This window comes from Falco rusticolus, chromosome 7 (assembly GCF_015220075.1).
Source record: "Falco rusticolus isolate bFalRus1 chromosome 7, bFalRus1.pri, whole genome shotgun sequence".
Classification (NCBI taxonomy): Eukaryota; Metazoa; Chordata; class Aves; order Falconiformes; family Falconidae; genus Falco; species Falco rusticolus.
In genome coordinates, this window is record NC_051193.1 from 13,577,623 (window position 1) to 13,602,729 (window position 25,107).

A 25,107-nucleotide genomic window follows, 5' to 3' on the forward strand; every position below is an offset into this window, starting at 1 on the left:
AACAGACCTAAAACCTCTAGAAAGTCTAGAGTGACAACTATGTTTAAGTTTCCAATAGTCAGATGCTTGTACATTGCATTGTTTTTCAAATTATTCAAGGTACTAATGTGACTACTTGATTATCTATCCTTGATTGGCAAAGTTCCTAACCACATTCTACTCCTTTATCTCTTTGTTAGCAAAATTTTTAAAATTTGCTGGAGAGGTAAGTCTATAATTAAAATAAACACACTGGTTCATATTTAGGCAAGTCTAACTGGACATGTAATATTGGAGATGCAAAAAAAAAACCTACTGGAAGTCTATTTCTACAACGTGACAGATAAAAACAAGTGGCATGATAATATTGAAACACCTGCAATTTCCAATCTGTATGACTATCTTCCTTTGGCAGCCAAATGTTGATATGTTTCTATATATAAATATCTGCATGTATGTGATCTGGGTAGAAGAGAAACTTAAAAGGATTAGGAATGGTGAGTAGCTGGATTAGCAATGTCTGAGGGAGATTCCAGGGCACTGCTGGAAGCAATGCTCAGATTCAGTAGGTGGCAGTCTTCAATTGGATTAACACCAATCCACTGCACCAGATCATGCTGTTGTTATTTCAGTAATATTTAAATCAAAAGTCCTGGCCATTTTTAATGTTAAAGATCCTGTGGTACTTTCCACCATAGCAAAGACATCAACCTCATAACATTTTAATTTGTTGGGTATTCTTAGTGTAAATTATCTCTGGACTGTAATTAGGATTCCTTATTTGCTAGCTAAAAGATTTTGTATTGCTACAACCTGATGGACAGCCACCGACTCTGTTGCACATACTTGCAATATCTTTGTAGATTTGTACATACACATCCCACCTTGATAATGAAATCTGCTCCAAGAGGTCCCTGGATCTTTATGATTTCCCTGTCTGTACTCTTCTGGAATTCAACAGTTGTATTTTCTATGACAAATGTTCCAGCAGCATTGAAACTGTGCTCTCCCTTGTCTCCTTGTAGAGTTTTTGACTCTATAACTAAAGAAGAAACATGCACTTAGTAAATTTAAACAGGATATTTTTTACTTTCAAGGAAGTCAGAAAGTAATGTTTACAACTCTGCCTTGCAAGTAACTGCCGTATATGTGCGTTAAAAACCCACACAGAATAGCTGTGAGAATATTGGCTGCTTCAGATTATAGGCTGATATATAATTGCTTGACATGTCAGCACAGGAGTATCTGCCTGAACACACTATTCTTTCATACCAGAAGCATTTCTGAGACAGTTTTTCCTACACCAAGAGCTCTGTATAGTTCTAAATCAATAGATTCGGCAGGACAAGCTGAATGAAACTTAAAACAGATAAAATCGATACACAGAAAAATAACGCAAGACTTCCACGCAACTCAAACGCCTAGCAATTTCAGCAATAAGTCTCCAGAGAAGCCTGAATGGTATCAAACTCACGGAATACTCACCTCAATACCTGTACCACTCTACCCATTCCAGAGGTGATTAGCTCACCTTTGCATACTTCCCAGGTGAGCCAAAAGCACGGCCAGGAGGTGGGTAGCTGCAGCACTGCCAGAGGGATGCCCCTTTTTCAGAACAGGTGGTGAGGAAAATACTTTTTGAGCTGTTCTGCACTCCTTGGAAACAGATTAAAGTAACAGCCCACAACCTCCAGAAGACAGATGAAGCATTTAAGGATTGAGTCACTTCCAGAAAACTGGCTGAACTGTAAGTGGACAAAGCTAAAGGAAGATACTCGTAATGCAGGTAGAATTTTGGGCTCTGCTTAATACAGTGTATAGGCACAGCAAGATGCATGACTTGAAATACACTGGTCTGGTTACAATTTATCAGAGCACTCCACCAGGCATGAATCTCAGATGAGCTCAAGGCTAGCTAAAAAGAACCTTTTGATGAGCTATAAATACCCTTTTTCTCCAACTACTTTACCTTTTTTGGTACTTTAAACAGAGTTACCTAGTTCAGAATAGATAATTTAGGTCAAGAGCATCTGGTTTTACCTGCACTGAAAATACACTTTGAATGCTGTAGTCCGTCATTACTGTTTTCTTCCTTAAGATCTTTCAAAATACAAATGTTTTCTGGAGCATCTCCAACAAAGAGAGTGAAGAAATTCTAGAAAAAATTAACTTCCTTGACAGGGTACCAAACATTACCAAGTTTCTAAGCATTAGGTTCCACTATGCTCGTAGGTATAACAAAGATCACATGCATTGCTGGAAAGAAGTTTAAGGAAGGATATGTTTCTAGGAAATGACTTTATGTTGCTCATAGGGTAGGAATCTAGCAGTGAATCAAATTTACTTTATCAAAGAGATAAAATAAATCTCTGGGAATCTAAGTGCCCCATTATCCGACACATTTCCATTAGGAACAAATAGATATGAACAAATCACAGAAAAACGAACAAGTATTTAGATGATTATTACATATTTTTGTCACTTTTATGGAAGTTTTCTTTCCTGATTGCATTACAAAACAACCTTTCAAATATCTGGAACTCAGCATTCTTCGATTAAGCTTCTGCAAGCCTTGACCCCAAACTTACACTGCTTGACAGTAAGTACTAATGCATGGTGCCTGCTTTTCTGCCATTTTGTTGAATAAGAGTCAAAGCAGCCAGTCTCAAGCACTTCCAACTCCACTTAAAGTCAGCAGGATCCTCCGGAGTAGAGGACCCCTTGAAACTAACATTTAAGGTTGCAAAGCAAGACATCTGGCTGTTGCAAAAAGATGTTAAAGATGTTAATTTGGTGAACTAAGCTGCATTGCTTTACAGTCTTTATGATAGTCTTCTTAGCAAAAAAAAATAATTCTTATGTTTTTCTAAACCAAGAATATTGTTCAGCAACCAACAACATAACTCACTGAGCTGACATACATTTAATGTTAGAGCTACACTAGATTTTAATCCAAAGCACGTGTTTAGTTGCAAGGTCCAGCTATAGAGTGATGGCCTGCATCTCGGGAGGTCATGTCAGCGAAGCTTAGCACAGCTGCTCAGATTTTCCCAGAACTGTGTCACACAGGGAGATGAAGAGCTATTCCACAGCACAACAGATAATATCTGATGCAACATATTCCTGCTCAGTAGTATCCAGCGGTTTTGATCACAGGGTTCTAAAACAGAGTGAAGGCAAGCATCTAGCATATGTAATACATATGTAACATCATAATTCTTATTAGGGAACAGTTTTGCCCCAAAAAACTACTTTATTGATTTCAGAGCAGTAGCTGGGAACAAAGGTGTCACCAACTGTTTTATAGGCAAGGTTTAGAAAAGAATTCACCAACCAGTTACTTGTTCTGCAGGGTTCTGTAATCCCCGAGAGGTGGGAAGTTTGACTTCAGGAGTAAGCTTCCCCACCCTAAGCTAGGGAAACATTTCCCTGAGGGGTCCTTAAGACTCCAGATGTGCAGAGTCATAAGGACAGGTAATTCTCAAGTGCTCACCTGTCTCTGTGCCTAAGAAGACAATCACTGGTGCCAAAGGCCTGTAACTGTCTTCGTGTTACTTCCCTCACCTTGATAAACAGAACATTTTCCCAATGGGCACCAGCTGTGGATGGAAGAGCCACCACAAAAGCCTCCCATGCTCTTAGTGACAGGCAGGATGGGGTAGTGTCGCATGGGGGACCTACTGCAGATAGCTCACTCTGTAGAGAGATACATGGAACAATTCCCAGGGAAATAGCTCCTGCTCCCAGTGCAAGAAGGAACAAACCATGTTGCTACCCAAAAGTTCTTTCTTTTCCATGCAATTTGTTTGTAGATAGCCCAATTTAAGGCCCCAAAATGAAATGTGCTCTTTTCAAAATGCAAGCAGCATTGTCTTCCTCTTAGCATCGGCCAAAAGACAAAGCAGTGCATGGGCATGCAGCTAAATACTGTCAAGTAATGCAAAGCACTGCAAGCGAGAAGAAATTGAAAAAAAAAGGAAAAAAAAGTTTCAGTTCCTTTTAGTGAAGTTTAACCTCCCTAAGTTCATGAACTCTGTTATCTAGCATTAGCCACTTGTAAAAATATTAGCTTCTGGTTTTCCTGTTTCTTCTGCTGGAGGATTAATTTCAGGGAACTTTCAGTCTTCTTTTGATTCTAATGCTTTTAAAACAACTGCTAGAAAAGCCGTAAAATAGTCCAAATCAAAACCAAAACCAGCACAATGAAACATTTTATTCATAACCATTTTTATACTAACTATTTGGTTATTTTCCACTGAATCATTCACAAAACCCAAGCAGACAGAAGTACAAGAGAGACTTACTTGTAAAAAAAAAAATCAAAATAATGCCTTTGCTCTCTGATGAATCTGTTGCCTGTCTTAAAGTGTCCATACACACAAACAAAATACTTATTCTTACCAGCTACATGCTGGTAAGATACAGTCTTTCCCAAAAAACTAAGCTGCTGATTGTAAAACGATGTTCAGAGCACTTATTTGTTTCAAATCTGTTATGCGCTACATCTCCAGCCACATTTCCATTTTTGATTAATACAGCAGCTGTGTTTCCCTGGAGCAAGAGCAGACCATAAAGCCCAGGATGAAACACAAAAGAACACAAGATAAGGGGAAAACTGCCAGACACTCCATAGTGCTCTTCGAGCATTTGCTAGTGCTGCTGACTTTATTTGAAGAGCAAATATATACTGGCAACAGGAGGCAGCATAAAATTCTACAATAAGTAGTTTCGGCTCCACCTGTTAAATTCAACTCCTTACAAGCCAGGAAGAACATCTCTGACAAATGGATCCTGTAATTATAGGTGATTATTTTTTAAATTCTGCCTTTAATCATACCAGCACACCCACACAGAGGTCACTGAAGTTGCAGACCAAAGATCACTTGATATTTTCTGTTAAGTGAACAACCACCCACAAACATACATCAGTCAGAAAGGCAGACAAATGAATTGTTCCAAAGCACATCCCCTAGAACATAGGTTCTTGAAGATCTGGCTAAGAAGCTAGAAGTAATTTCCACCTCCCTCCCCACAACAGCTCTCATTTGTTTTTCACCTCTGCCATTTTAATTTTAGGTAACAAATGTCTAAATCCTCACAGATTTGCAAACAGATGTGCTGGGGGAAGTGGTTAAATGAACATTTCACAATTCTCATCCAGCTAGAGAACTAGCTAACAAAGGCAGTGCCAAGCCACATCTTCTTTACAGAACCACCCTGGGTAGGAAGCCAGGAGCACTCTGTACTTAGTTACGGAGCTGCTGCTGCATTCCTCGTGAGCTTTCCAGAAATCCCCCAGGAGCCACTGAATCTAGTACTTTTTCCTCATACGAAGCTGAAACAACAACTCCCTTCTGCAGAACTACTTAAGAACATCCAAGAGTCCTTGACCTGAACTGGTCAGGATCACTCCTTTGCATATCGTTTGCAACAGTTTTACATGCATAGTATTTATTTCAAGATAAGTTCAGCTTTGTACATTGTTGGTATCAGTGTTATATCTAGTTCTTGTCACCCTGGAGCCGCTCTAAAATGGAAGTCTTCCTCAATTTTTTCTTTGAAAGAAAATGACAATATATTACTCAAAGCAAACAAACAGATGAGCAATTTAAAAAAAAAAAACCTTTCTGTCTTCTATTTACATATCTCAGAGCAGCAGAGGTTCTTTTTATTTCTATGATTCAAACTAAGTCTTCCACTTTTACTAATAAAAAATTGCTCAAAATGTTAAATGAATGGTTTACTTCATTGGTTGGTAGGGCAGCACCACTTATCATTGAAATGATTAGGTTTTTATGTAGAGTAGGCCAATAGGCAAAAAAATTACCATAGATACTACCATCAGACTTACAGAAAATATTAGGAAATAAAGATCTAACAGAACAGCAAACTGTTTTGCATAGATGGTATGTAACGACCAAAATTATTACAAGGAAACAGGACTTGTGTAGTTTATTTCATGTATTTTTACCTAGATTACTTTTCCTTGAACACTGCTCACTGACCAAGTGTGACTTCAGCCGGACTATTTACATTATCTCAGATCCTTCAACAGAAATCTGGTGCTGGGTTACTCAAGTGCTATCGATTCCACACGTAATCTTTTGAAAGTAATTCTGATGTAATCGTTTGTACATAGTTTAAGAGTGTACCATATTTTAGATAAGAATTACTTGGTTTAAATAAATTTAGAAACCACCAGTATGTACACTATGTCTTTATACTAAGTGGACTTCCAGTGTTCTGTAGAACTACCTCCAGGCTGGATATTCAAGATGGGAAGAGGAATAAGGTCATGATCTCACCCATACTCCCAAAGTTTGGATGAGTTCAGATGTAAGGTTCTGTTTTTACCTTCTGCCTATGAATAAATACATAAAACAGCTCAGTCATACCAAGGTGTGCTGGTCCTTTTAGGGTAATTCTCACACTGCGACTCCCATGTGGTACGGCAATCACGGTTTCTTCCCCTAGGAAAATTAAAGAACTGTTTTAGAAGTTATTTTGCATCAGGGAATTTGCCTATCACATAACTAGACTGAAAACTGTCAAATGTGTCTAAGAAAATATTTAACAGGTTTCACAATTTTTCTATTAAAAATAATCATATGTTATTTTATTAAGTACAGTATAGTGAGTCTGTTTGCTATGCTATCCAACTATTAAGACCTATGGACTTGTAAATCTTTCTTGCTATTAGAAAATTATTTGCTATTAACAAAAGCAACTGAAATGTCAGTAATGTATTAGGAACATATTTACACTCTGTTGTCCCGGTTTTATTTCCTAATCACTGAACTGACATAAGGAATCTGCTAAGTAGTACTTCCCCCTTACAAAAATCTGCAGCTGTTCAGTCTCATTTTGCCCACACCTCATTTCCTGCTACAGGTCACAACTTTAATAAGTGGCAGGACTTGCAGGAAATAAATCATCTACTTAACACTAGCCCTTAACCAATTACAGACCAGTTAAGAGCAAATATATATTAGCTATAATGTATATGTTATGAGTGTCTGCATCTAACTTACCATATAAGATCATTCCTTCCAGTAAGAGCCTCAATTTAAAATTAACTATAAACCAAACCAGCCCTGAATAGGACATGTCAATACAAAACAGCTTTTGGCTGCCTGAACAGCCTCTTCATATATAAATGTACACTTACTACTTCAGTGCATTTTACAAAGGCAGAAAGTTACTACTTTTCATTTCAAATATAGGAAATCTGTGATTTGCCCAGGCAAACTGAGTTAACAGTCAAATCAGTACACCAGAGTCTTTCACGCCAACAAGCGCAGTACTGTCAGAAAAGGGTATGCAGGATGCCTGACAGGGCTGTCCACCCAAGGACAAGAGAAGTGTCCAAGCAACAAACTACCAATGCGCCGTCTCCCATTTCCGTCATGGCCCAGCTGCAAATCTTCTTTGAGGCAGGACCTGAAAACATGGGCCCCGTGCAGGTACACCCCACAGAGGGTGCTCGGTTCGGCGATGGCATTAACATATATCCAGCGGCTGACACAGAGGAAGTTCATTTTTGCAAATTCAAAAAGCAAAGTGAGTTAAAGGTCAGTGACTATACATTGGCTCCAGAATTACTCATACAATACTTAAAGGAAGAATATTTGAGTTTAGTTTTAACTAAAAAATAGTTGAAGAATGTTTCTTTCCACTTTAAACCAGACTCTTTTATAGTAGATGCTAAATTATCAGCTTCTGGTTTACATCTCCTTAGCATGAGTATGAAAACCTGCCAAATGTTCAGGATACTTCAGGCAAATACTGCAATTATTTTTTCTGAAATAAACACCTTCTTGTGTTACAGTTTTTATATCGCCAATTTCTAGGAAGGTCATTTAAATATAACAATTTATTTTGGATGTAATAAAATATGATCTTTATTAATTTCATACTTGGGTATTCCACCAGAGTGAAAAATACTACAGTAAGAACAATAATACAGCTAGGGAGCCCTGGAAAAAACATTAACTACTGAACCACTTAATATCTTTTTGCATCTTGGTTTTTCATCAGACGAATTGCTAAAGATAGCCAGAAGGTTGTGGATGTGTATATCTTTAAAGTAAGGAAATAACTACTGAATTCATATGTGCTCCACAGTACTTGAAAGAAAACAGGTTTGAGGGGCCCAGCTGTCCCTGCTTGGTCAGGAATTGTATCCCGCCTTGACAACCAACCAGCAGTTACAGCACAAAACCTCAAATAAGAGTCTGATTATGACCAGTTCTGAATACATGCAACTGCTGTTTTGAAGTGGAAGCAAGGGCACTCTGCGCTGAACGAACGAGGTCCAGATCTGCAGATGTGCAGAGATGTGTAGGACTGCTCCTCTGGAGAACAACCAGGGTCATTCTACTGTGCTTCCTCCACCTCCTTACAGCAAGCTTCCCCAGCCTCAGCAGGCCTGGTTGATCCCTTTTCAGGATGCTTCACATTCCTTTAACAGTACTACAGACATTCCACCCTCACCGAAGCACTCTCTGATATGGTCCAAAAGTCTCATGGGGGTGCTAAATTTGGTGTTTCTCTGCGGCGGAGGCACTATTACCAGAAAGTATTTTATTTGCATTAGAGGAGATGACTAAGTTCACCACAACAGCAATGTTCAACCTCTGCAGCCCCACAGACCTGTCAAGAAGCCTGACAGCAGGAGATTTTCGTAACCTGACTGAGATAATTATGACCTAGGGCAGTCATTCCATGAAACGAAATAAATTATAGGAAAAAAATAAACGTGAGATTTTTGGAATTCTGAACCAAGATGAGGAATTGGAAGAAAACAGGACAGAACTGACCTAAGGGACTCCACCTTCTCCTGAGGACAGCTTTAACTTCCTATGAGATAGTAGTTAGCATTGTCCAGGTCTGGCTCCAAAACTATGTGTTCCAAAGGTCTCCAGTTCTCAGTTGAAACGTGTAATTCATATTCTTAAAGACACATAAGGCCCTGTAAACCCATTTAAAAATGTTTATGCTGTACATCTCCCATCGTATCAGTAGGATCCACACTGTTAAAATTAGTGAACTCTTATGAAGCCACAGGGGGAAATTGCTACTCTAAATTCTATAGCTAGAATTTCCAGTTATCTTTTCTCCACCCTTATACTATCAATGTATCTTTGAAAGCTAATTGCTGGCTACTGCCTAAAGCTGAAAACAAATAAGCCCAAAATGACCTGAAACACTAGACTGTGAAAATCTGATTTTAGAGTCATAAAGCTCGCCTTAAAAAGTGAATACTGCCCCTCTATTCTAACACTGCTTCCACTGGAGGGACCCCTGAGGGCATGTGGGTCATCCTCCTCCAGCACCTGCTTGAAATGGGCTTTCTGCTCTTGCCTGGGGACTCGCTCAGCAAACGTGTGCACACACTACACACAGTACTTGCGGATTAAGCTCCCAGATTGCTCTTACTTTAGATGGCAAGGTTTGATCCTGTTTCTATGGTGTTAATGTGGATTTAGTTTTTGGATTTCAGTGAGAGCAAGATCAGGCTCCCTGCTATGGTAAGACTGGGAGCTAATCCCCAGGATCAAAATAAAGGAGCCACATTCCTGAGCTCAATCCAATTCAGCAGATTTTATTTATTTTTTCCACGTGGGCCATGGTGGACCCATTTACTGTTTCACATACGGGCCAGTTGGGATTTTCCCCCTCTCCTCTTACAGCAGGGCAGAGGGTTTATTTCAGGCCTATACAGCCCAGTTTTTTCCATGTATTTGCTCAGCACTTACCTGTTGGTCCTCCAGTTCTGATCAAAGGCCTACATGCTCTCAAAATACACAGAACAGTCCAGGAACAACTACCAGCACAAGGGAACTAAAGAGCTCAGCATGTCTGGAGTCTTATTGCAGTGGCTTCCCTCACTTGCTCTGACACTGGGCATAATTTCAGAAGACATTGGTGCTGGCGTATGCGCCAATCTGCCTAATGACAAGTATCTGTGCAAAGCCAAGAACATAGTCTTTAAGAGACACCTGAGCTGGATAGGTATGTGCTACTGAAAGCAGCAGTTATATATCTTGACCCTAAAAGTCACATTGTAAAATCTGTATGGGCACATCCTTCCCATCCATAAGCCCTCCCATCTCCAGTCTCACACTCCTCTGTACCTCCAGCACTCTGTCCACTGGGTTTGTGGCTCAAGGCTTCGCCTTCATCTGTGTGTGACACATCTTTGCATTGTTAAGTATTTCTAAGGCATGGTAACCTGCTTCTAAGACAAACAGTGTGGCCTCAACCCCTTTTAGATATATATTTCTTTTCTACCCCTGGACACCTCTTCTAAACTTTGTATGCACTGGAGAAAATGTTCAAAGATACAGAGAAGCCCATGAAGAAAATTATCTCAAGGAAATGTAGTGCAAAGTAAATAAACAGGCAATATTCTTACACAGGAACTTCTCCAAGTGAGACAAGAGAGATCAGGAAAGTAAAGGAGGCTTCATACTAAATATAACAGCCCAAAGTCAACCAACCAAACCACACAGATCTGTGGACTGAAATTGTTGGTGCTGAAGACCCAGCATCCACACTATACACACGGGAGGTTCTTAACTTCTAGCTTGATCCCATGGACTGCATATTCAGTAGCTGTTGGACAACATTAGGTGCTTTTCTGGGGCACATCTTCCAGGTTAGCTTCATCAAACAAAAAATCAGTTTATGCTCTCCAAGACCACTCCATGATGTGAGCTGATGAGCAGTATGTTAGGACAATGACGAAATTTGATTCAGAAGACATACTCTTTATCTGAACTGAAATGCTAATGTATTGGCATTCTGTCCCTCCCCACGCACAGTTTTCCTGCCAAACCAGTCCCAGTTCCCTCTCCTGGCTCTACATACAGTTGTGTTTTCTCCTTCCTCCTCTCTGAGAGTTTCTGACTGCATCTCTCACCCCAGATTTCTTATCTAATCTCAGTCTTCTGCTCTTCCTCTTTTTCCTTGACCCAATGTATCTGTACAGCCAGCCCTAGTCCTCCTCCCACCTTCTCATATCTGTCTTTCTGTCACTGTATGAACTAATGTCCAATTTTTCTGCTCAGCAAGTCTCATCTTGTCTTCCCCTCTCCTCATGTGATTTCATCAGCCCCAGTCCTAAGTCTGAAGCTTGGGAGAGTCAGAAGCTGTCCACAAAACTTCTTCCGTAAAGCCTGAATGTGAAGCAGGAGGCATTATGGAGTTCGCCTCAGGGTACCCATTCTACACTGCAGCCAAATAGAAAGCAAGAGCAACCTCAAGGACACTTTTCCAGTTTAGCTCTGGAAGTGCAACATGTTAATTTTTCCTAAGGAAATCACACAGATACGATCTGTTTGCAGTTAGGACATGTAACAAGCTAGAGAACACTCAAAAGGACAAATTTTCTGAAATGTCAGCTGTTAATAACCAAGAAGCCTCTACAGAGCCTGAAGGAAAAGGGTTGTAATTTTTTTTTTTGGAAGGGTTGTAGTAAAATATGTGTTGATGTTCACAGATATTGCAAAAGACTTGTCCATGACCAGAAGACCATTGCCTGCCAAATTTCAAATCCCTGATCCGTGATCAAGTCCAACAATGGGGGATGCTAAAACATATTAATGAAAAGGTTTCAGGAATGTTTTGACAGTGGGAAACAACATGTTTTTCTCTGCTGTGTCCTTGGAATATGCTGAGTTGTTTCGTCTCAATTTTCTCCAAAATATGCAGCAGCTGGCATGGAAAGTTTCTGACCCAACTGTTAAATTTTGCAAAAAATCATTCGTCTAAAACGAAGTATCAGGCAATCTTGACAATGGGGGTTACTAGCTCCACGTATATTGCCTTCAAAGAGGGAAAAAGATGCAAGGTAGCAAGCTGTCACAAAACTGAGACAACTGATGATACTGAACAGGGAGCCTTGAAGAAGGCCTCTGTTTAGATAAACGATGAAAGTGAAATTAGTTTCTTGGTTGTGTGCTTGGGGATGATGATACAGAAACATATGACAATAAGTGACCAATGGTAAATTACACAAGTGCCATAGGAAATAAAACATACGGCAAGAAGTAATTCAAACAGTTACAAAGCTGTTGACATTAAAACACTTTGTACGAAGCTTTTAGCAAAATGTTAAGAAATGTAAACATTGCAATTATCAAACAATTACAGAATCAAGTAAAAACAGATTAGGACAAGTCTGTGCCTTCAACTTCACTCTGTTAATTTCAGAACCAGCATCTTTTCTCCCTCCTTAGTATCGGAACCAGAACACTTTCCTACCATTTCTTGCCAATAATGGTGCAGAAAGCAGACATCAGGGCCCAATCCCACAATTTTTCCATGTGCACAAAGTTCAGTGGAGTTAATGGGAGTTCCATGCATATAGTAGTAGAAACATCAGGCCCATGATCTCTCATTTCCCAATGGGACGGTACATTTTACAACCTATTACACTTTTTGTTTGAATATCATTAGTCAAACCTTTAATCATTTTACCAGAATGTTAGAATCTGGCTTGCTGGCATAAGTCTAACGTACTTTGTCTTTCAAAGGCAATTAAGTGCTAGTGGAAAAAATAAAGAACTTTTGAAATGACAGTTCATTTCATATTTGCAAAACAGTAAGCTTTCTTTCAGTGCTGTTTAGCTTTCCAATCAAAGGCAGGCATTCATTTTATGTAAAAAGATATAAAAAAGATAATAAAACAAAGTGAGTCCTTTATGAGAAATCGTTTGCTATCCATTTCTGAATTTCTTTTTTAAAAATAAGGACCAAGATAACTAGGCATTTTAATTTTCCTTTGTCTCCTTTTTTTTTTTTTAATAAAATCTTTGGCTCTTGCTTTCCTTTCATTTCTTTAATTTGCCTCATTGCACAATAAAATTTACATCCTGCTCACAACCTTACAAGCTCCCTCTCAAATACGTGTCTGTAATGTGTTGATATTTTACTTCTCAATACTAGTTCTGAAAGCTTCCAAATTACTGTTTGGAAGATATTGTGTCTCCCTTCACCAATACATTAGCACAAAGAAAGCATGGCTTTATTTCCATATTTTCTTCACACAGAGAATGATTTTACAGAACTGCTTCCATAGTGTTGAACAGCTTGACCCTAAAAAAAAATTTGGCAGTATTACAACACCAAGAAAATCATTAAAATTCTGATTTTAGTAGATGCATACTGTTTTGCTTATGTGAACGGTAGTTCATTCATGTAATCTAGCCTACAGCAGTGCAAGAGAAAACCAAAACTTGACATAACTGACATCTTTCCCCACAACAGTCCTTCTTCATCTTTAATTTTAAATAACTCTTCAAAAGCCACTGAATTATGGCAAACAATGACCCGTGGGCATTCTTCATAACATGGTCAAGACAATGGGAGACCCTCCACCAAGTGATGTCAGTTGTCATCAGGTCTTACCTGTGCCAAAATACCCCCAAGTGAAACTAGTGTTTCTTCTCACAAAATTAAAGTTTCAAACCTAGATCCCTTTTATCACTTTGTCTTTACTGTACTTACATACTAAGCAGTAATTAAAAATGTGAATCTTTTTATTTCACTGATCATACTATCTAACCAGGCTTGCCAATCCATATCTGTTCCATACCCAAAAGGGGAAGATATATCTTGTGGGGGGGAGGCAGGGGAGAGAGAGAGAAAATAAATATAGCTTGGTAATACTACAGAAATATTTTCCAACCTTTACTGCTTCACAAGTGCTTGCTCTGTGCTGACCAGAAGCTCTGAGTGTTTGATACGACAAAGTGAATAAAAAGTGGTCCTCTATGAAAACTCTTTTTCAGCTCATTGTAAACATTCAAGACATTTGCTCAGTGTTGCAGGATGAAAAACTTTATAAATCACTGAACTAAATTCTCCCATCCAGAAAAAAGGCCTCTAGTAAAGGCAAGGCAAAGGCTGACACTGATAGCCCACCCGGTGCATAAAAAAAAAAAAGCTTTGAATTGTGCAAAATTATTCTGTGACTTTAAAAGATGCTGCCACTAAAATATTCATTTTTTAATTTGGATTACCTTTGTTATACATCTATATTGAATTACAGAAATCATGCACCTGCCCAGCCTAAGATAACCTAACATTACACCTTGTAGATCAACACAAGTAATCACACTGCAAGGTAAGAAGCATTAAGGTAACATACACTGCACTTCAAGTTACATCCACATTGAAGCAAGCATACTGCAAGCAATGGCACTAAAAAAAACCATGGAAATATTTACATGTACTGCAGTAAGAATTAAGCACGATTCAATATATAACAGCTCTTTCAAAATGAGGACGTAAGTGAAATCTTTGCAGGCTGAACTAGAACAGCACTGAAATAAACAGCAGCTGTCAAAGGCAGGTGCTTCATCCATTAAAAATAAAATTAAAAAAAAAAAAACCCAACAAAAAAACCCACAACACAACTGCTTGCATTTAGACTTTAAGAGCACCAGATCATCACCCTTGGATCTTGTGGCTCTGCAAGCAGGTAACAAACCTCAGAGGCTCCATCTCCATGTGACAAATGTGCACTGTGAGTTCAGAAACAGAAAAAATAGACGAAAGGCAACTAACACACATTATAAATACATGGGATATATGCTGTGAGATTACAGGGAGCATCCTCTGTGAGGACGGAAAGCACAAGTGTCAGAGGTGAGCCTCTGTGACAAACCTTGCCTGGATATCAAAATAGCCAGACTCTTAAGACTCCAGTAAAGGGTCTAATTCTGATCTCCCTCCTCTCTTAGATTTTTAATACCGCTAAGACCTAAAGACTTACTCAGAATAAGATGCTAATTATTTTGACAAAGAATGGCAAAATTTGAGCCAATCAGTTTTGCTTTTTGTATCACAGAAGTACTTAACTTGCCTCAAGTTCAACTGTCTTTAGACACTATAAAAAAAATAATAAAAAGGCAAAGTTATATTGAAAATCAGGCACTTTCAATCAGGGGCCACAATTTCCATAAAACTATCTGTAAGATGTTTCCATGATTGAAAAACACTGCTGCAGCATCACGTATATTGCAACATGAGGATACCCTCTAAAATAAGATGTGTATCTTGATGGTTATTCCTGATAGAATGAATTGAATAGCTCTATAAAAAAAATTGCATATCTCAAATTTTTTCCTAGCTATACCCTAATGTGTGGTATCCCTCATGGAATTTCAATAGACTAATCTAGCACAGACTTTATAATAAGTAGCTTTGGAAAACTGCAAACAAGTATATAGTTAAAAGGTCACTCTGCAATATGTGTGTTAATACACAAGCAGAAAACATTGTCAAGGATAAATCATCGTAGAATCAATTAGCAACTTACTTTTTTCTGGTGAGACATGTGCCTTAGCTTGTCCCCTCACAAGCCTGCATGTTGAACCATCTCCTGCACAGATTCCACAGTTGTCTTCCTTGGCATTGCTCCCAAGTTGTCGATCACAGCCTACTGCCTGCCAACATCAACATCACAGTCAGAAGGAGGGCAAAGCTGTAGTAGACATGCTCAAGTTTCTGGAATTTTATTTATTATGTTATCCTTTTGATTTTATGAGCTGGCTTCATTCTCTCAAAGCATATCTTGCTATTTAGGATTTAAAAAGCACACTGTCATTTCCATAATTTTAATGATGAACCACAACAACTGATATATTATGCTATTCAAGCATAGGAAATACATGAATCTGTTTCCCACTACTTATGGGAATACCCATATATGGGAATACTAATGAATACCATTGAGCATTATTCTTCCCAACACAAGGGACAACTATGCTATTTAAAATTTGGTTTTCATCACCTGTTTAATTATGTCAGAGAAAGGATTAATGCAATGAAATAACCCAAATTAAATATTTAAAGGGCACTCTGCCTTCAGCTTCACAGACAAGCAGCTGTGGGCAGTGCTCATAATCCAGTATCTTTGTCATTCAAAATTTAACTGGCATTCGTGAAGATCTATTTGCCATTTACATTAATGTCAATCACATACATTTACTAACAAGGTTTTTAAAAACTTGGATGTTTCAGTTCTTACCCTTTGATTTTTTTTGTTTCTGAATATGAGACCAAATCTATAAAACTTTCCAACAATTATTATAGAAACACACAAACTTAAACACTGCCAAACATTCCAAAAGCAAAGTTTTTGAAAAACTGTCAACTGAAAACTCTCCAAAACATAATGAAAACTTTTTCCAGGTTTTCCTTTTTCTTCATATCAGTCATCCTACAAGAAGCATGGGAGTGAGAATGGGAAGATAAAGAAGAATACACATTGACTGAAAAGCACCTTCCTGCTGAAAGGGAGACAAACATTTGGTCTCACTTATCTTAGCCTTCACTATTACATAGAAGAAATTTGCAGGGAGCACCAAATGCTGAGCAATATGGTAAAAAGCTAGTCTGCAGCTTCAAGTTTTCTCAAGTCAGCCTATATACCCCTCATAGCCACACATACCTGAGAAGCACAGCTAATTCGTCACGGACATATGTATTTAACCAAACTCCAAACTAACAAACAGGTAGAAAGGACTCTGAAAATTCACAGTTAAAAACAGTGCTAGAATTCTGAAATTGGCCAGCACACTCCTCTTCCTATATAAAAATGCTTGGAAGGGGTAGTCTTAGCTGCCAAGATCCACTGCATCTGTGCTATGCCAAAATTGACATATGATCCCCTTGGAGAGGTGAGGATCGAGTCCGCACGTAAGAGGCAGGGTTGGGTCTTCCAATCTGAGTTAACACACACACACACAGACACACACGCCCTGCACAAATCATGCACATCCACTGCCAAACGTGGAGAAATGTAATCTCAAAATTTCATCTGTCTATAAAAAAAGACAACAAAGCAGCCCCACCTTTCATTCCTGCCCCTTTCCCTTATTTTCCCACTTCCCTACATCCTGTATTCTCTTAAGAGGAGGACAGTTTATGATACTTCAGCTGAGAGACGTGCTGCACTGAATGGCATCTCCCTACTAAAGGGTTCAGATTTACCATAGAATTCTACAGTAGCAACAGGAAATTACTTTATTCCTGCAACTGAAGATCATCATCCTATGTAGCCCAGCACAGAAATCATTTAAAAAATAAATAAGCTGCTTAACTGAAATGATTTAATGTTAATGTTAAATCTTAACAAAAACTTAGTTGTAAAAATGAAACAACACATGTGTGAAATCAGACCATCTCAGAACAGGTGCTTATTTACTTTATAAGCGCCATGCAGGAACACTATACTATAACTTAGGATTGCATTAAATACTAAGACGTTTTCACTTAAGGTTTTTTTTTAACATTAACTCTGGGTTCATCGCTGACATCCAAATTAAAAAAAGATTGTAAAAAAAATTACTCTAAACAAGCTTATCTTCTGATTTTATCACCAATTAGCAGTGAGAAATGAATGAAGACACCACCATCTCAGAAACAAAAACTGACTGGGCCACTGTGTGAATCAGAAAGCAGATAGAATTTCAAGGTATATGATAATACAGTGCTTGATACATTGGCCTTAGACTTGACAACTCATTCTCAGTTCCCATCTCCACAACAGGCTTTCTTTTTGACCTTTGAAAACTTCCTGCGCTTTTTGATTCCAGCCTGTGAAAGGGATATAACTGCAATTCCCCACCTCACGGGGAAGTTACAAGAATAAATCTCCTAAAGATTCTGAAACATTCAGATGGTGCAACGATGGTGACCATACCAGTAGTTGAGAGTCTATATTTTTCTCGGGTAGACTTTTAAAGTATTTATTGGTCTCCACTGCTTCTCCTGCTCTTATTCACATAAAGATACCACTAGCACACGGAGGTAAATTGTTAGAACTACTATGAATGTAATCTCTCCCCAGATCTCACAAACACATTGCCATTTCATAGCGTAATCTCATTTTCTAAATGTTAAGAATCTGTTTATTCACTCATCAATTAATTCTCAAAGGAAAAATTAAGCTGCGTATTGTGATACTCTGTGTGAGAAATTGCTATTTTTATTAGTTTAAGCTGTTGTACATTTGCAGGCTACGGATCCTGCAAGCTTTTGCTGGGAGGAGGGTATCGAGCAAGCACAGTACTTGCAAGACCAGCCCATTAAAGCCCAACATGATAATAATAAACACACATACTGAGCTATTACACACAGCCACTATGAAAACAAACTCTCATTGCATATAACAAAAATTATACAACTGTGCAAACACAAGGCACTATTGTGTCCAGCATGGAATGTAAGAAAAAAGATAATCAGCACAGCAGCATACTTTAGAGGACTGTTTCATATAGTATTATTGCTTATTTTTTATTAATATACAAATGCCAGAGAAATAAAACAGGAGTGTTAGCTGCAAGGGACTTGGATGTGGGAAACACTTTATGGCTCCCCTGCCAGTGAAGGTGCTGTGTTCAGCTAGATCATTCACCCTCTGTGGACTTCTTTCCAAGATTACGTTTATCTCAACTGTTATGAACTGTTTTAAATATCAAGCAATGATATCCCCCAAAACAATTCAGAAAATAACTCACATTAGTATCACAAATGAGGCCTAAAACGAGTACAGAATTTCAAATTTTGTTTAATGTGAACCACCAAAAAATCTTGCAGATTTTAATGTGACAGGCCTCAAATGTAGAGTTATTTCAGCAAATGTTGCTACCCTGGGATCTTTGTGAGTTAACAGTAGGGTGAGGTGTCTTTCAAACCTGAGTGTCTGGAGTTTGCCTTTTTAATCTGTTTGTAAAACCCTGCTCAGAAGCAGTATTTCTCAGAGAAGCTGGACAGCCATGGATCTCACCAAAACAACAGGAAGCTGCAAGGTATAGCTTTGGAAATCAGGATCGAACACATACCATATTTTGGCACCAAACATAATGCAATTAAGGTATTCATATTCTAGCCAATAAGTATTACAAAAATACTTCGTTTTTGATGAAATATGTTGAAAAGAGCCCATGTGTATTTGCAAGCAAAGCTGTAACAAGGACAAGAAACTTATATATGACAGCCTTCCTCAGCTCCCACACCACCTCAGCAAGCCCAAAAGGTCTGATGATTTTCACAATTCAGGTGTTTGTTAGGGTTAATTTACCCCACATTACTTGCTGTTTACAGAGCAAAGAGATCGGCTATAAATATTACAGGCAGATTGGGAAAACATCTGCAGGCTTTTACGGAATATCAGAAATAATTGTATTAGGTGATTTTAACACAGACTGCATAAATGAAACAAATGATAATGCAAACTGTGTAATGGAAGGATTGGGACTCCTTCAATGTAAGAAATCTGCAATCATAAATACAGTCATTCAGAAAAATGATACAAGTATCGAAATGACTAGGTATAAGTTTGTTCCTCAGGGAGAATATTGGCCAATATGTTGCCATCATGAACAATGACTAGAAATGTAATATAAAAAAAAAGGTATTGAGGAAACGGGTACTTTGTCCACGATGTTTAATTGTTCAAATGAATTCAGATATGGCAGTATTATTTTCACAAACAGGCATCTGATCCATAACTATTTCTGGACAGAACCTGAATACACTATTTGTCTGTGTTCTTTCACAGAAAATAACAGAAATATGAAAAAGAATACTACTGTTTTGTTACAAGCAGCTACAACAGAAACCATCTGATTAAGCAGTGAACAGAAATGCTCATTTGCCTCAACAAACTTCTAAACTAGATGTTGGTATACCAGTGCTATTGTGAAAGACAATACTGCAGGGTGTTAAATATTTTGTAGCGTGCTTAGAATAGTTCATGTAAGTTCAGAAAGGCAAAGGAAGAGCAAAAGGCCAGGGTATAAAATATAGTAATAGAGATGAAAGAGAAAAATGAAATTGCTGCTGATATGTTAGAGGTGACTGGAACGTTACAAGTATTTTTGCAAATATGAATCCAAAAATCAGTCAGAAGCTCCCACAGCTGTTTCTTTAGCTCTTACTCACTTAGTAGGGTTTCAGCTGAGGAATTAGATTTAAACAAAGAAATTAATACAGCATGTTCATCTCGATTTGTGAAGGTCAAAGTATAATCTGTTACATTCAAGGATATTCCTTTCTTAAGGAGACATTTACAACTAACTATGACGAGAAAACAGACAGGACTGCAATGTGACAGATTTTCAACTAAGGTTCCAACACAGCAAAGACCACTGGAGTAAAAAACCTGGCAAATCTCAAACCCTCTTCAGAGTCTTCTTTTAATAAACATAAATATAAACAAGGACTAGAATTGCCAATGCAAAGCCCAATGCAGGATCAGGTTTTGAAATTTCAGCTCTTGCTGGTTAGACCATTGCTTTAGACCTCCTTAACTGCAATTATTCCCTCAGCTGATCACTCACCTCCAGCTGCAGGCACTCTCTTTCACCATAGGCACACCACCATTTTTTGTAGAACACACGCCACAGAGATGTGTGGTCAATTATAAAAATGTCATATGTAAATTATAAAAAAATGTTTCTGGGATGCTAACGACTCAAGATGATATATTTCATGTAAAGGACCTGAAGATATACCTATGCTCTACAAAAGAGGAATACCTACCTGAAACATTAGTAAACCCAGAAATCTGTGCATAACAAGCCCCATTTAAGCGTTGTCATTGTTACAATCAAAACCATGGCATTATATACAGCAATATATATAATTATATACAATATTTATCTTTAGAAAGGGCCTCCCCCGCACCCCCACCCCCTGCCATGTTCCTCTGGAGCCAGAGATCCAGATACAGCCAGAAAAAACAAACAGACTGAGTTCTCCTAATAGAAGTGGCCATAAAAGAATAAATCACTGCTGGTTTTATCTGTGACAGATACATAAATTCTATGAAATATTAAGACTGAAGTTGCACTAGTGCCATTCTTTCTCTACCTACTGTGTCTTAAACTCAGCTATTTGGCAGACAGACACATTCAGCAATGTGTATGTTAAATACTATATTGTTTTCTACTTTGACTAATAAATTTTTGATTGATATAGACTCCCATGTATCAGTAATTCCATTAAAAAGATAACTTATGTTACCAGTGTTCTATGTTTGCTCAAAGGACTGGCAGCTCAGTGTCAGGGAGTGATACCCTTTATTAATGTGAATTGCTTTAATAAAATAAAAATAGAAAATCGGTGCAACAACTTCTCAATATGACATAATTACCATCCTTCCAGAGTTGCTGGGAAAACCCCAAAATGTTTGGGGAAATCCAGATGAAGGCTACTCCGAGTACATTCACATTTGTGTGCTTTCGTTGACCTGGCTATTTCAAAGGATGCACAACAATATGTACTCATGAAACAGACTGTTAATGGGAATTTAACACAAATATACAGATGGCATTTAGTGAATTCCAGCCAAAGCAGAAAACCAGAAAATAATTCATGGGGAAGTGCCCAATGTGCTTAAAATATAAAAGAATTACTACACGTTTTCTGAGCAAGAAACTGCACTGCAGAATGCACACATGGAGTTGATAATTATACTTTCTTCACAAGAATGTGATAGAATTATTATACAGGAGATCCTTTTCCTCGAGGGCTGAACAGTCTGTAATTATCCCAGTAAATGTTGCCCAGCAGTTTTTGTTTTAAAATGGGCTGGCAACAGATCTGTTATAGCAGTATTTCAGTAAGTGAATCCTGTATCAGTTGGACCACTGATCTGCTGATGAGGGGCAAAGAATTTGCAAACTAGGGGCAATTGGGCTTTCACCACCTATACCATTTGTCAGGATGTGAGAAAATACAGAATGGAAGTAGACTACTACAGCAAAGAGATCCAAAGAAGTGGTGTGACTGCCTTGCCACTAGGGTAGTAGTACTTGGGTTATTATAACCAAATTATTTATTTCATCCTTACAAGACATCAGAACTAAGATAAAAACAGAACAAAAACATCTACACAGTTTTAAGGGTTATTCAGCATTGCACAAAGTACAAGATAACCTCTGAATTATTTCTGGCAAGGTATCTTCTCCAAGTCTTGTGACTTGAGTAGGAAAGGACACATGTATTTTTTCAACATTTACTAGTAAAAGAAGAAAACAGTAAAAAATTCTTACATGCTCAGAAAGACCAGTCTCTACTGTAGTTTATTAGAATCACTCTCAATAGGGAAAATTAAAATCCTCAGGGTCTAGGTCAGAGAAAAAGGATTTCTATTTCTACAAACACAGACACACCACAAAATCCAAAACTCAGAGAAATTATACTGCACAGTCACATGTGCTGTCACAGTACACGGATCTTACTGCATCAGTGTCAGCTATTTGCTGCGTTTTCTCCTGCTCTACTTAGCACAGAACCACAGTACAGGCAGATGTTAGGAATGTCTGCATCCACACAACAAATAATTAATTTTAAATATGGCTATGGGAATTTATGGTAATAAAAACATGACCATAAAACCTGTCATGTGAAAATCCTGCTCTTAGTCAATATTTTCCATGTATCTTTGCCCTGCTGTAAAACCCTGCTGTAAAACCCTGCTGTCATTCAAAGCCAATCTATTCATTTATTTTGCAATCTCTGCTCACATCCTTTGCTTTGTGATAACTTCAGCTTGCATTTCATTTCTACACAGATACAATATGTCCCTGGAGAGAGTATAAAAAAACCCTCCCACTGCCTCTTTCCCATGCTCATCATCTACAAGTAATTGATTCTGACAAGCGGAGGGAATGATACCAGAATATCCCTCCAATTAAGAAAGTAACCTTTTTTTTTTTTAATTACTTCTTTTAAAAGTAGTATGGAATATTAGCACCACATTCCCACTTTGGTTAATACTCATCAAAGGTTTAACTTGGTCTGAGACGTGATTTTGTCCTCACATTGTCCTGTCTCATAACTCTTCGGTGATGTCTAAGCTCAGCCTAACAAAGGCCTGATTGTGGCACACGTTCTCACGTCTCCGCAACTGAGCCAGTGCAGGTCAGTAGCAGCCCAGACAAGCTGACATGGGCTTCAGCATATGTTAATAAACAGAATACAGCCCCTTCAGGGACCTTGAGTATGTTCTCTGATTAACAGCAAATGTCCCAGCCGATCATTTCACAGCAAATGAAGCAGTGATCCCAGCTGCCAAGCTGAATGGGTATTAGTGGCAATGGGAGTAAGAAATTTTCCTCTGGTCAAGGATTTTCAGTTGTTCTTAGATGAGAAAGCAGGGAGTAAAGGCAAAGTGTGTCAAAATGCAGACCTCAGAACAGAGACATAAAGTCAGAATGATGGGCATGAGGAGACACACCACAATATTCAAAATTCCCCAGCCATCTATACAGAGGAAAGAATGTAAAGCAATAAAAGAACCAGAAGATAAAAAATACAGTGCATAACATTCATTGCATAATAAAGGGCTCCTAAAAAGACTTTCCACATATTTCTGCAAACATTTTATATCTGAAGGCAAGAGGCTAAAGCGTGTTCACAATTCTGTAAATCCACTTCCATCAAATAAAACAACGTGTTTCCAAAACATGTAACTCTTACTACATGATCTATCACATGCTAGAGCAGCTAAGAGATTATAGGACCACCTAGTAGGGGAGCAAGTACCCTTTCTCACATTGTCTCCACTTTAAAAAAATATACATACTCAGAGGATGGGACAAACACTCCCATCAGGGTTCTTGTTTGTGAGAATGCCTTCAAAAAAGAAATCAATATATGGAATCAGATTACTTTGCTGCTTTTCTGGTTGGGTCCAGCCGCGTCTGTCCTGCTATAAGAAGGTGAAGTTATAGCACTGGAGGATTTGAAGGTTACTAAAGCTCTAGTTCAAGGAGACACTCAAATGGTGAATTTTTCTACCACTGCTCACGCGCTTCAGGACCTTGCTAGGCTGGGAAGTAAAATCACATTTGTATAAAGCTCACTAAAACAAAACAAAACTTGGCAGAGACAATCACTTAGGAAAAAAGCAATATAGATAAGAAACTGGAGATCAGACAAAAATCCACTACTTATCTGACAAGAAAGTATAAACTTAGACTGTAAGAAATCTCTCTAGGGAATATTTCTCCATAAGAAACAGTAGGAGGGAGAGTAAGACAAGATCTGAAGAGAAACATCAGCGTCTAGCAGCAGCTGCAAAATAAGAACAAGTGATTCCAAAAGACCTTTTCAGTATCTGAGGGTATCCTATTATTACTTGCAGTAAAAGCATGCCTCTGAGCTGCCAACAATGTCATCACAAGGGAACCACTATACTGGGGTGGACTGTGACATTAAAACTGGTGCAAGTGCAGCCCTTGAAAAGTGGCTACACGACCTGCTGGTTCGGGCAGTGCTGAGAGCCTCTGTCAGGCGAGGAAGCCAACCCACTGAGGCTACAGAGGGTGATGCTGACAGGTACGTAGGATGTGGTAGCCCATGCTCAGTATGGCCCCATCCTTCAGTGGGACATCTGGAGAGCCCCCAACATTTCCCAGCTGAATTGCAGCTGGAGCTCCCTGCTCTGCTCAGTTTTATGACATAAATCACATGTATGCAGTCACATGAAGATTTTGATATGTAGCTTTGAGACCCAGAAAGTTTTGTTGGTTCTACATGAGTGACTCCCACAGTCTGCCTGGATAAGGTCCAGCCTGCCAGCTCTGGTGCCTGCAGTAGGTAATACATAGACAGAGTACAGGTCTCTACACAAGGATTCTTCCATGCTCCAAAATCTACTTTACTCCATGCATTCACTCATTAACACTGCCCAGAGAAGAACAACAGGTTCAGTATAAAGGCTGACTTCACAGAGCTACTTCAATATCAATTATTTCTATGAATAAATTACTTGAGATTTGAAGGCTAAAAAAGAAGAAAAGGTAATGTGGACTTTTTTCTTATTTTTAATATTTAAAAACGATTGTAAATGTTCATTTGGGGGGGGGAAAAGGTGCTTTTTTAACTGCTATTCAAGAGTTAACTACTCTAACATGTAAGAAACACAGCTTTGTATCTGCAGTAACACTGGATGGAAAGGAAACATTCTTTTCCAAGTATCTGAACACCAAACCTGTGCATCTCGGGCAGTCCTTTAATGCATTTACAGGCAAAAAGATGTATCTACAGGAACTGAAAGGGAAAGTACACAAAACACATTAAACAAGTGCTTTGAGGAAGCAA

The 25,107-nt window shown here is 38.5% G+C and overlaps 1 protein-coding gene across 2 annotated transcripts in view; it reads right to left on the reverse strand.

Annotated features, from left to right (window-relative positions):
• The window catches only part of ADAMTSL3 (ADAMTS like 3), a 187,628-nt gene that overhangs the window by 63,189 nt on the left and 99,332 nt on the right, over positions 1 to 25,107 (reverse strand). For both annotated transcript variants that reach the window (XM_037394433.1, XM_037394432.1), the window contains exons 7-9: positions 15,308 to 15,434; positions 6,375 to 6,449; positions 864 to 1,021 (exon numbers count right to left, since the gene is read on the reverse strand). In XM_037394433.1, coding sequence (XP_037250330.1) covers positions 864 to 1,021; positions 6,375 to 6,449; positions 15,308 to 15,434 — 360 coding nt within the window. The remainder of the gene's footprint in view (positions 1 to 863; positions 1,022 to 6,374; positions 6,450 to 15,307; positions 15,435 to 25,107) is intronic.